The sequence below is a fragment of the Eptatretus burgeri genome, chromosome 7 (genome assembly GCF_056783735.1).
Source record: "Eptatretus burgeri isolate ZD-2024b chromosome 7, Ebu_testis_v1, whole genome shotgun sequence".
NCBI classification, from domain to species: Eukaryota; Metazoa; Chordata; class Myxini; order Myxiniformes; family Myxinidae; genus Eptatretus; species Eptatretus burgeri.
The window spans coordinates 37,765,714-37,778,501 of NC_140967.1; the positions used below are offsets into that span (position 1 = coordinate 37,765,714).

At 41.8% G+C, this 12,788-nt stretch overlaps 1 protein-coding gene across 1 annotated transcript in view; it reads right to left on the minus strand.

Annotated features, from left to right (window-relative positions):
- LTBP1 (latent transforming growth factor beta binding protein 1) overlaps window positions 1-12,788 on the minus strand; it is a 294,284-nt gene that overhangs the window by 235,961 nt on the left and 45,535 nt on the right. The window contains exons 3-4 of the mRNA XM_085890321.1: window positions 10,134-10,356; window positions 7,147-7,286 (exon numbers count right to left, since the gene is read on the minus strand). Coding sequence (XP_085746447.1) covers window positions 7,147-7,286; window positions 10,134-10,356 — 363 coding nt within the window. The remainder of the gene's footprint in view (window positions 1-7,146; window positions 7,287-10,133; window positions 10,357-12,788) is intronic.

A 12,788-nucleotide genomic window follows, 5' to 3' on the forward strand; every position in this document is an offset into this window, starting at 1 on the left:
TTTCTGAAAATTGATAATGAGAAAAAAAGGGGATTTGATCTGTTAGGGTCAGGAGCTGCAAACAAGTCCTTAAAGAGCCGCATGTGGCTCCAGAACCACATGTTGCCGACTCTCACTCTAAGCTATTCTGCGAGTATATCAATCATAATAAAGCAGTATGTTGACCGTAATCATGAATTCCATTCACACGAAATGGATTGCATGATCAGAAATTTCATTCGGACGTTAAAGAACATGACAATCATTTGAGTTTCTGGCATGCAATAGGAGTGCAGGTGCAAATTATTTTGCTCAATTTCATGAAAATGCGATCACTGTATTTTTATTGTGCTATTGGCGTACACTTTATGCCGCACACTAATTTCGCTGGGGAGATGCGCTACTGCACAAACGTAATATATATATATATATATATATATATATATATATATATATATATATATATATATATATATATATATATATATATATATATATATATATATATATATATATATATATACTGTAATAATAACATAAAAACATTAAAGTATCCATCCATCCATTGGGACGATACTCAGTGCAGAGTGTTGGTGCTGCCTAAGCAGTCTCCTTGGCTCTTGGACACAATCCTGGACGTGTAGCCAATCCGACACAGTATACCAGCAAGTTGGCACTCATTTTACCAACCTCGGAAGGATGACAGGCAGAGTCAACCCCACTTGGTATTAATTCAACAGCCAAGTGGGATTTGAACTCAGAATCCTAGAATCCCAAAGCCCACCACCCTAACCATTAAGCCAACACCAGTCAGGAAAACATTCATATACATTATTAAACAAATAAATATTCGCAATTAGTAATAAACATTGTAAATTTTGTACATTTGCTATTGTGTTCTGGTACAAGGGAGATCGTGTGAAGGAATGAAGGGGAGAAGGGAGGAAGGCAAATTGTGGTTGACGTGCTCTGGCAGTATGGAGTTTGATTAGAGACCGTGTGAAAGGAACAACATTTTCCTGGTGTGAAAGAACATTATATTTACCAATGATGAAAATCTGCATTCGCAGTTCTGTGAATGTTATGCAAATTGTTGCGGCGCTATCACACCACTTTTTATCACGCCATTAACATGGACCTTACGCCATGACGTTACGATTATAGGCGTTGTTCGCCACGTCATTGACATACAATCTCAATTTTAAATGCGTTTCATCATTGTTTCATTGACTAAAATTATATTTTTAAAAGGTCTTTTTCAGAAAAGCTGCATTTTTAATGCGAAAAGGGCGACTTCTCGAGACAGAGGAAAAAAAGAAAGAAGGAAGCGCGATTAAGAAGGAATCGAGAGAATATAGGGCAATAAGAAGAGCACGTTTTTCTGTGACGGATTGAAATGAATGTGGAGCACAAAACAGAGAAGCTCAGCAGAGATTTGTTTGTCAACAAACGGATATAATGAAAGGACATCAAGGCAGACACAAAATAGTCTCCAACATTAGAGAAGGTGGCATTCACCTCCACGCAGACAGATAGCTGTCTGTCTGGCAGGCCTCTAGTATATGTATGAAGAATTGCTCAGCAAGCAAACTCCTTAATGAAGTCTTGGCCATAAGGACAATCCTCCTTGATAATATATATCTTGAACAATCATGAACAGATGCACAAGTTCTTGAGACCATCAAAAGAAAAAAAACAGTTGGACCTGATGGATGTCCGGTGTACCTGCGTATACACTGGAAAGGAAAAGTGTGTTCATGTTTCAAGAATCAAATTAAGCAGACTGTGTACAATTCCTACTATGCTGTTGAACCGCGAGTAATTTTCACCACTCGCAGGCTGATTCAGTCAATCCGTGAGGATGTTCTGCCTACCGTTCAATCCAGCAATGTTGTTTACGAGTTTAAGTGCCGACGTGGAGCTGATCAGTATGTGGGCCATACATCTTTGTGATTGGCGGAACGCATCAAATAGCACGTCATTTGACTTTCTGACAACATTTATCAATTGGTCAAAGACAACCACTATGAACAGTGGGAATGTACAAAGTATGGCTGCCGTTCCCTGCGCTTCGGCTATTGTATCTCATCTTCTGAGCAATCCTTAGTGCACAGAGCAATATGATGTAAGCTGGTTCCGAACCTTGAGCAAGGGACGCAGCATCTCACACTTTGGCACAATGGAGACAACATTTATCAAGACCCTATAATTTGTGTACAAAAGGAATTTGTGCGTACATTGTATCTGTTTTGACCATGTTAACTCAGTGGACAGGCATCGTATCACAACTATTGGTGAATCGTTGACACGTGATCCATCCTCTTATCCTACTGGGTTCCTCCTGTATCAACCAATGAGCAATGAGCTTATTACTCTGTCTATACAACATGTATTCTGTTCCTATTTAATCCTGTTCACATTCTTTCCCTGAAGAGAGCAGACCGAAAAGCTTTGGCATGTCTCTGTTATTGTTGATATATGCAGTATAGAATATCCTTTCATACTGAATCTATATTTTCAACCAAAATGGATATATTTTTTCAACAATTCCCCCAAAGTTCCTGAATCCAGAACATAATTTGGCAGACACAAACAGAAATGCTTGTGTGGAGTGAATAGCACGTGTATAGGAATCCAATTTTTGAGAGGAAATGAGATTGCCAATAGAAAAACCTCAAATTTGGGCCTCCGCGTTCTTTGGAACCTGGTGTTGTTTTTCCAAACATTCCAAAACTTGCAGCTGCATGATGAAAAAAATAAATATATTAAAAAAAATCAGAATATTTCATTCAATAACAGAGCACTAAATTTTACATTATACCTGTGCAGGTTTCTTCCAGATATTTCCACCTTTTATTGCAAGAAAGTTAAAAAAAAAAGTATATATATATATATATATATATATATATATATATATATATATATATATATATATATATATATATATATATATATATATATGTGCAACCCAGACGAGTCACATTGAGCAATTCCAGAATTAGTGCATCACGGTTTACCAAGTCATTCATCAGCAGCCCTTTGCAGACAACCTGCAAATAAGCCGAACCGCAGAGACTCTGCTTCTGTATCCAAGAAGCCACCACAGCCAGGCGCATTCCATTGTCTGGGTGACAAATTACTGCTATTGGAATCACACTCCTGCCTTGGTCTGCAGCCAAGGGAATTGCTTCAGACATTCAGTGCTTGCATCTGGTGTTTCAGACCCTCACTGGAATATCCCACAGACGAACGAGCAAAGCAAGACAGCACCATTTGTAGGATGTACTCGATCATGCACATACTATATGTCTATTGACATTGTTTCCACTATCCTTCATATTTTTGTCTCAATCTCCTCTTCAAGCGAACCTTTATGAGGTTATTCCAGATGATTTGTTTATTTTACTTTTGTCTCCATCATTTTCTTTTCCGACAATTCATATTTCTTCCAGGAGACCTTTCCTATCTATGGTACCTGCAGATTAACCACATACATACTTCTCGTTGTCCATCTTTAAATCTCAAAACAATCATTCTCAAGGAGGAAACAAGCTCTTTCCCCATAAAGTTGCCCTCTCCGATGAATTTTTCTTTTTTAAGTTCTCTCGAGCTTCTGATCTTCCACAAAAAAAGAAAACAAACTATTTATCACAATCTCTTACTTGTTGAGGTGGACTTTCCCCCTTCACAAAGTAAGACATGTTCTCGCTCACACGACATCTCCTCGACGATAAGGTGCAGGACGTTCCCCTTCTCACTTGTTCCCTTGTGCTTCACAGGGTTCATGTGTGAGATCAACCAGTGCATCAACATGTGCTTTAGCATCACACTAAGCAGGCAGAAATCAAGAAGAGTGTTGATTGACATACTGCATGTCATTTTCCAATTTTTTTTTTATTCATATCGAGCTGTCTCGAGTCGAGTCAGAGTATTTAATCGAGTCAAAGAGCTGTCTTCATTACGTGTGTGTGTGTGTGTGTGTGTGTGTGTGTGTGTGTGTGTGTGTGTGTGTGTGTGTGTGTGTGTGTGTGTGTGTGTGTGTGTGTGTGTGTGTGTGTGTGTGTGTGTGTGTGAGAGAGAGAGAGTGTTCTGTTTTTGCATATGACAGCATGGCTGCTAAGTAGCTATCATCTCTTGTAAGCACAGCTGTGCCACTGATGATGTGCCCCTCTACCAGTACACTGGTACTCATTTGCTGAGCTCAGAAGGATGATAGGCTGAATCAACCCCACCTGGTGTTAATTCAGTGGAAAATTGGGCTTGAACTCAGGACCCAAAGATCCAAAGCCAGCCTCCCTAACCACTAGAACAACATCAGGCTTGTGTGTCAGTGTGTGTGTTCCTCCAAGCCCGTCCCTCAGTGTGCTGCAGTTAGAATGAAAGGTGGTGGGCTCTCGTTTTCCTGAAGCTGATCCTGCTCACTATATTCTCTCAGTGAGGGAGCCTCATGAGTGGAGGAGGCCAAAGGGTCAACAAGGTTCCTCGTGGTTGCAGCAGGTTGACCGGCATCTCAAGGAGATGGGGATGGGCCAGGCATCTGCCTGGGGGATGGCCAGACGGAGGCCCTTGGAGTACCGGTGGAAAGTGGACGCAGCGATGTGCTGTTCTGGCACATACTCCCATACCTGACCTGACCTGATGATCATAAATGATGAAATGATGATGACACTTTAATGTGAATTAAAATGTGTGTGTGTGTGTGTGTGTGTGTGTTTTTGAGAAAGCATAACATTTTCTCTGTGCTAATATCTATATTTATCTCTCTGCAGTGATTATGTCTGGACGGTGTTTGTCTCTGGACTTGTCCGGATGGTGTTTGTGTCCGGACAGAATTTGTGTCCAGGCATTGTTTATTTCTGGACCTGTCTGGGCCATGTCTGTTTGGCTCTTTACGTGTCCATGTTGTCTCCGGATGGTGCTTGTCTCCAGGCATTGTTTATCCCTGGATAGTGTTTGTCTCCAGACCTGTCTGGGCCATGTCTATTTGTCTCTAGATGTGTGCATGTTTGTCTCTGGACATGTCTGGAAAGTGTTTGTTTGTGGGTGGTATTTATATATGACTGGTAGAAAATGGATTTCAGACATTATTTTATTTCAATCTTCACTGTTATTCTAAGCAGAATCATTTTGATGAGACAGTATGAATGGTAATTAATGCTCCACTGCATGTCTGCCTTCCCTTCATCTCACCTCATGCTGCCTTCCCTTCCCCCACCATTCTCACTTTCCCACCCTCCTCGCTTCCCCTCTCTCCTCGCTCCCCCTCTCTCCTTGCTCCCCTTCTCTCCTTTCTCTTTTCCCCTCCACTTCCTCACTCTCCGCCCCACCCCCCCTCTCTTTATCATTCCCAACTATCACTGGCACAATTTTGGCATTTCTTCAGCTTCAAAGATATTTTTGACTTCATTTTTGAGATCTTTGTATTTTGTAATTTGCTTCATTTCTGCATGTAGGCCAAAATCACGGCGTATTGACACCTCAATTCACAATGTCTTCACAATTGCTGGGTATCAACACCTCAATTTACTTTTTGTACCAAACTACTATGGCCGGTCGTAATGCTTTGCTTCCTGTCCATGCGCGATGGGATCATCAGGGTGTAAGTGAGCATTACTTCCTTGTTTTCAACGATTGCTTTTGGTTATTATTTATGGATATTGAATTTTTTGTGGATGTGCCAGTGGATTACTCAACATACTTTGTTGTGCCTTTGGGTGTACAGCTGTTCTGACATTAGTTTTTATTTTTTACATCCTGATAGGAGGTGGCTCGCACTTTCTGTTTTACCTTACAGAACCTACACCTGTCCGATTGACTCAGTCCCACCATTTTCTTAAAGCCATTGGCGTCGTGTCCTTGGTCTTGGGCATTTAATATCATTTGTTCTCCATCCCAGTTTAGCTGAATTCTTCGTCATTCCAATTAGCCTTCTTTGTCTTTGCCAAATCTGTCCAACTCTGTTTGAGATATTCCTGCTCTTTTATTGTTCTCCCAGTTATCGATGTACATCTGTTGGTATTTTGTATAAAGACAGCATATTCTTCTTTTGTCTTTTTTGCAATCATTGGGCTGTATTTGTTGCCATTTCAGTTTCATATGTGACACCTTCTATTCACACCTGTCTTTGGAAATATTTTTGCAAGGTGAGTTTGGGATACCTTTTCTGACTTGCTTTCTTCGCGTTTGCGTATCAATTGGATTCGGTAGTCTGTTCGACATTTCACATTCTCAGCCAACCGTACAGTTGTCACTCTGTGCACTTGGTGGAGCTCTATCAGGCCACTACCTTTTTCTCGTCTCAGCTGCTACATTCTTGGGATGCATTAATTTTTGGAGAAGAAGGGCACGGTCTCGGACAAAAATGTACAGATTTTTTTTTCCAGGTATGTACACAAATTCACTACTTATTTTCCATTTTCTTCGAATTGTTCGATATCCTCACCTTTTCTGATGTGTTGTTCCTCCACCGATTTGTTATTTGCTTGAATTTTATTCTGCAATGATTTTACTTTTGATCTCACCAAAATATTCCGTTATTTGTCTCCAAGCCTTAATGTCCCCATTTATCGTCACTTGTTTATCCTTTTATTGTACACAAGCCTTGATGTACTTGACCTGTGGCAGTTGTGATAACATTTTCGCTGACTTGACTTAACCGTTATTAAATTCAATCCATACACTCATCGACAAACATTTTTTTTTCTTCTTATGCTAGTCATAAAATATAGACACGACAGCACTGTATTTTCCCCCCAATAATCCATTGTGATTCATTTGATACACAGTACATTGTAAAGGCCCTTTATGATGGATGTAATTTTAGATGTGCTGTGGAGTATTCAGTGATGCTGTGTTTATCAATGTAAAGGAAGTTGTGATCATGCAACCGAACATAATATTTCAGACTGCACCCACAATTGGACGTTTCATGTGAGCTTGCGTCAACATGATCCGATAACATAAACATGATGACGTTTGACAGACTCCCGCAATTCTACGAGTACCATGCTTTCACCATTGCCGCAAGGCCGCTGCTTTGCTCTTTAAAGACACTAAAGCATTGCTTTCATTTTTTTTTTAAAAAAAGGATAGAATGAGAGTTAATACAATAGCTGGTGGTATGTATTTACATGGAAACATTTTTTTTTTTAAAGCATAAACACCAACCTTTAGTGCTGACATCTTGCTTCGCTGGAAAACTTCTTCCTGTCCCCTGGTGAGTTCCATATTTGAGTTTCATGAGGTGAGGCAATGAAGAACCATGTTGAACAGTCCTGGACAGAGGTAGAGCTTGAGGGGAACGTGCACTGCACACGGACACGGATAATGTGGCCAACGATGAACGAATGCACGAGCAGCCTGACACCCTGACGGAATATCAGCTGCGTCATTTGTTTAACACATTGCGTCATTTCACATGCATTACTTACATGCAATACGGGACTTCATTCTTTCGAAACAGGAAAATGCTTTTATTGTAAAACATAAAATGACAGGCAAAATTCAAAAATAAATAAATAATCTCTCCCTGGCAAGTGGATACACTTGGTGGCTTGCCATTGCCTTTATTAAAACAGCCAGTCAGGGTAGGAATTTGGAATTTGTTCAAGATGGCGGCGATAACTCGTCCACGCTTTGGGAAAGACATAGTGGGATCAGTAAGGTCGACCAACAACCAGTGCTGGAAGACGGGTCCTTTGTATTTACGTCCATCCGAGAGATGGCACACACAAACATTGATCCCTCTCCCTCCTAGGAAACACCAGAATGACTATTTATAGTCAGTTAAGTAATGGATGGAATGGATTTGGACAAAACAAGGTGGATGAGTTGGGGAAGCAACAAGAATAAGGCGATTCGATTTTGGTTCAGGTCTGGATTCAGATCCGGCCTATCAATGGGATGCAAAACATAAACTGTTCAGCCGAGCGGAGGTGTGCACTCTACTGAGTGCCGTTCTCGTCACCTCCGCCCACCGAAGGTGGATGGAGGTTATGTTTTACCCCTGTCTGTCTGTTTGTTTGTTTGCTTGTGTGTATTATATCTCAAACAGTTGCAGACGGATTCAGATGAAATTTGGTGGGCACGTTGGGTGTCAGACAAGGACGAATTGATTAGATTTTGGTGAAAATCCGAATCCTAGAATCCTGAAGCGATTCTTCACCGTTGTCAGACTGGCCCAAAACCGATATACAACACAATATCTCAAAAAGTTGCAGACAGATTTGGATGAAACTGGGTGAACAGGTTGGGTGTGTAACAAGGACCAATTGATTCCATTTTGGTGAAGATCTGAATCCAGATCCAGATCTGGGTGGAGGTTTGCACTCTGCAGAGTACCCTTCTACTTTAAAATGTGATGGTTTCACAATTAAGCTAAAATAACCGCTTCACTTGCAACATTGTACGGAGCATAGATTTCGATCTGCCTGGTGTTGGCTTACTGGTTAGGGTGGTGGGCTTGGGATCCTAGGATCCTGAGTTCAAATCCCACCCATCTGGTGAATCAATACCAGGTGGGGTTGACTCTGCCAGTCATCCTTCCGAGGTCGGCAAATTGAGTGCCAGCTTGCTGGTATCCTGTGTCGGAGTGGCGACCCGTCCAGGATTGTGCCCAAGAGCTAAGGAGACTGCTTAGGCAGCACCAACGCTCTGCACAGAGTATGGTCCCAATGGATGGATGGATAGATTTGAATCCCAAGTGCTGTGATAATTTGCCTTGTACGTCCGAACGTATTTCCTTTTGTATACCACTACATGTGCAAAAACACAGAAGTATAAAACAGCAAAAAAAGAGAACAAGCCGGTGTTGTGTCAATCAATGTACACACTACTAATAATGGATTTGTTATGACTTTATCCAAAAGGACAAAAAAAACCAAAAAGATACAACAGTGAAAAAGAGCGGCATGGAAACGGATAATCCTTTGTACCACTCAAAATTAATGTTCCACACGTAAAGATAAACAACCGTTTGAAGCATACTTATAGACACAAACATTGAAAATGAAAAGTACAGACAGACTGAGGAATGCAAGGGCAAAAACAAAACAATCATTCCTTTATTGGTAAAAAAAAATTAATGAAATCGCCCGTGTGTGTGTGTGTGTGTGTGTGTGTGTGTGTGTGTGTGTGTGTGTGTGTGTGTGTGTGTGCGTGTGCGTGTGCGTGTGCGTGTGCGTGTGCGTGTGCGTGTGCGTGTGCGTGTGCGTGTGCGTGTGCGTGTGCGTGTGCGCGCGCGCGCGCGCAAGTGTTCTAATTCAACAAACTCATGGCAGATTTTTACCTTTGTATTAGGTTTGCTTAGTAGAATTCTCTGGTGAGAAATACCCTCAATGGTCTGCAGTATCAAGCTATAGGTACACGGTTCAAATGGTCGGTGGTGGGTTTTTTTTTGTATCCATAGTCGAGGCTCATGGAAGAGCGAGTAAGAGGACACTGAACGGATCGGGATGCAACAGGACAGAAGGAACAGCGGAGAGAGGGCGTTGGATGCCATTGCACTCTTTTCAGAGCGATCGGGCGTCTACGACAAGTCGCGAGTGATTTTGTGGCGAACAACTAATCCTGGGTAGGTATGCCACCTTGTCACAAGGTGAGGAAATTTCCACCGAGCAACCATGGGACCCGAAGGCACGCGATGTGAGCGAAACGCAACAAGAGGTTATCCACGCCACCACCAAACGACTCGAGTACCTGCGGCCAAAATAATTCCTGCCAGATGTGCAGCAAGCCAGACAAGCAGAGACGTCATGTACCACCTGTCTCGTTTCATTTGTGCAGTGAGACGGACCAAAAAATGGCGAACCACGTTCGCTTAAATGACATTTGAGCACAAAATGGTGCTTCGTCCAATGTCGGCACTTGGGAAGTGGAGTCAAACCTGGCTCAATTAAAGTTTCCAAGGAAGTGTTGCGTAACTGCCAGAACTTATCCGGGGGACTTTACAGCATTTTTATTCCTTGTTATGGTTCTTAAAATTTAAAACTGTTACTATAAATTCTGTCCCAAAATTGTCAAGGGGAGGGGAATGGGCTCCAAGAGGAGCTTCACTGGAATTTAAGGTTGCTTTCACAATTCGGATTGAAGTTGGAATCAAATCCCGTCACGGGTGTACCAGATGCGAGATGTTTTGCAGGAAGAAATCGACTCACTGTGGCGGCCTTTGGTGAGAAACCCTATGCACAGAAGACTGGTGCTTTAGAGTCAACATCATGTGTGTTCTTCCTGAGCGGATAGATCGAGATGCAGCTACAGGTGCAGAGGGCGATTGTGTGGTCTTCTCTTGGCAGTACGAGCCTCTCGTTCCGACCTTGCACAGGCAAACCTGTTGTCGGATGCAGCGACCACCATTCTGACAGCGTGGAGAGCAAATGGCTGAAACAGCACAGCACGATGAAATCAAACAAAATTAGTGAAACAAACATTGTTTGATTAAGAAGTTTTCATTTTAAGTGAAATTGTTTTGAATAACTGAAATTGGTGGGATGGTGCTGTGAAGCAAATAACCCAGAGGTTCTGTGTTTACAAAAGGGTATCGTGAGATAGCACTGGCACATCAGTACACCTTTCACCTTTATGTGTGCCCAATTGGGATTCAGATACAACGGTCTATTACTTACTGGAGCTGCAAAGAAGGTTTTTCACACCAAAAACCACGACGTGTTCCGACGGTATTGAGCTGACGAGTCGTCAATGTCGATTCATTCCAAGACCCAAAAGGAAAACCACCCAGGAACTGCCATAAGTTTAGCCATTTTAAAGAGGAGAGGTACAGAATGGGGTGTATCGGGGGGGGGGGGGTGGTTATTAAATACCATAATTGGATTTAAATACCATGAAAAAAGAAAACCACCAAGTCGTCACACCTATTACTTAATTATGGGTCTATCTTTCTTATTCATTAAATATTGAGGTGCAGAGACGACAAATCAATCCAACCATTGGGACCACACTGTGCAGAGCGTTGGTGCTGCCTAAGCAGTCTCCTTGGCTATTGGGCACAATCCTGGATGGGTCACCTCTCCGACACAGTATACCAGCAAGCTGGCACTCATTTTTCCAATCTTGGAAGGATGACAGGCAGAGTCAACCCCACCTGGTATTAATTCAACAGCCGAGTTAAATTTGAAATCAGGATCCTCGGATCCCAATCCCACCACTCCAACCATGAGGCCAACACCAGGCATACGACGACAAATGCAGCAAGTTATTACTCTTATTATTAGTGCCAAATGTTCTAATAAGCAAACACAAGCGATTAAAAAAAAAAATCTCGATTTGTATCCTACAAAAAGAGAGAATGCACAAATTCATCTTTGTTAAAAAAAATTTTTAGTTAGTTTTTCCAATCGATTCTGATGCAAATGAATGGATGAGTTCTGCAGACAATCGGTCTTAAATATTTGTCTTTACCGAGAATGCACAATGTCTGCTCCAGTTATTCCCACCTCCTTGTGGTGCTGGCGGGGAAAACATCTTTGGTTCAATTTAGGCTTTCAGGATCTCGCTTGCCAGGACTGATGTTTGAGTGAAGGTGGCAGGCATTTGTAATTTGTTCAGTGCCGGCGATGGCTTCTATAGCCCTCGTCAAAGACACCGTGTGATCATTGTCCCCTACCAACTCTTAGCTAACGAGACACCGGGCTAAACTTCCACCTGAGAGACAGACTTCCATCTTCCCACAGTGATGCAATCCCTGCTTGTGAAGCATGAGTTCAACAGTTTACAGTCATGTCAGGAATCAAACCCAGATGAGACAACTCAAAAGTAATTGCTCCAGTTATGCACCATCCTGTTGAATAACATATATATATATATATATATATATATATATATATATATATATATATATATATATATATATATATATATATATATATATATATATATATATATATATATATATATATATATAGAAACAAACTTAATATCTATATGAAGGGAAAATACACACACAGACCAGGAATCAAACCCAGGTATTCTGGTGAACCATACCAGTGTTCTGCCATCTGAGCTCTCTGGACCCACAAGCTAAGAACACAATTATCCCACATATAGAGATGCCACTCTCCTTCCAGGACACTCACTGCCAACCATGGGAGCACCAACAGCCTATCTACAAGAGGGTCTTCCCCCCTGTGGGGGAACAATTCCATGACTGCTGTTATTCACCATCAGAGGGTGTAGTAATACAATTATAAATGAACAGGGAAACAAACTTAATATGTAAATCTGGGGGAAATTACACGCCCAGACCAGGATTCAAACCCCGGTCCTTTGGTGAACCGGACCAGTGCTCTGCCATCTGAGCTATCTGGGCCACCCGCTTGTTGAGCACCTAATTCTCACAATCATATCCGACCTATCAAGCTTTAAAGGGGAATGATAAAACAGCCTCAGATTTTCAAATGAGATGGCCATTAATGGTCCTTCGACTCACGGGATCCTCCAGGAAAATTTCACCAAGAATATCGTTTCACCCAATCATTTAATTGTGACATCGAAAGAAACGAGAGCCGTCGAGACGAGTTCTTTCTTGAGCGCCGGCCGAAAAGAAGTCTGCAAGCCTATTATCATGGAAAATTTCAACCATATCACTTACATTGCGAGGAGAGAAAGCTCCATAAATGTTACTGTGACTGAATGGTTGGAGTTTCCTGGAAAATCTCATTGAACACAGCTCAACCATTTAAGGGCAAGAACAGAAATACATGGGCTCCATTACTTGAAAGGAGATGTATAATAACATTAAAGAATCGGTCTTCAAGAGAGTCCTCCGCACGTCACGGTGAGATGAAAGAGGGAGG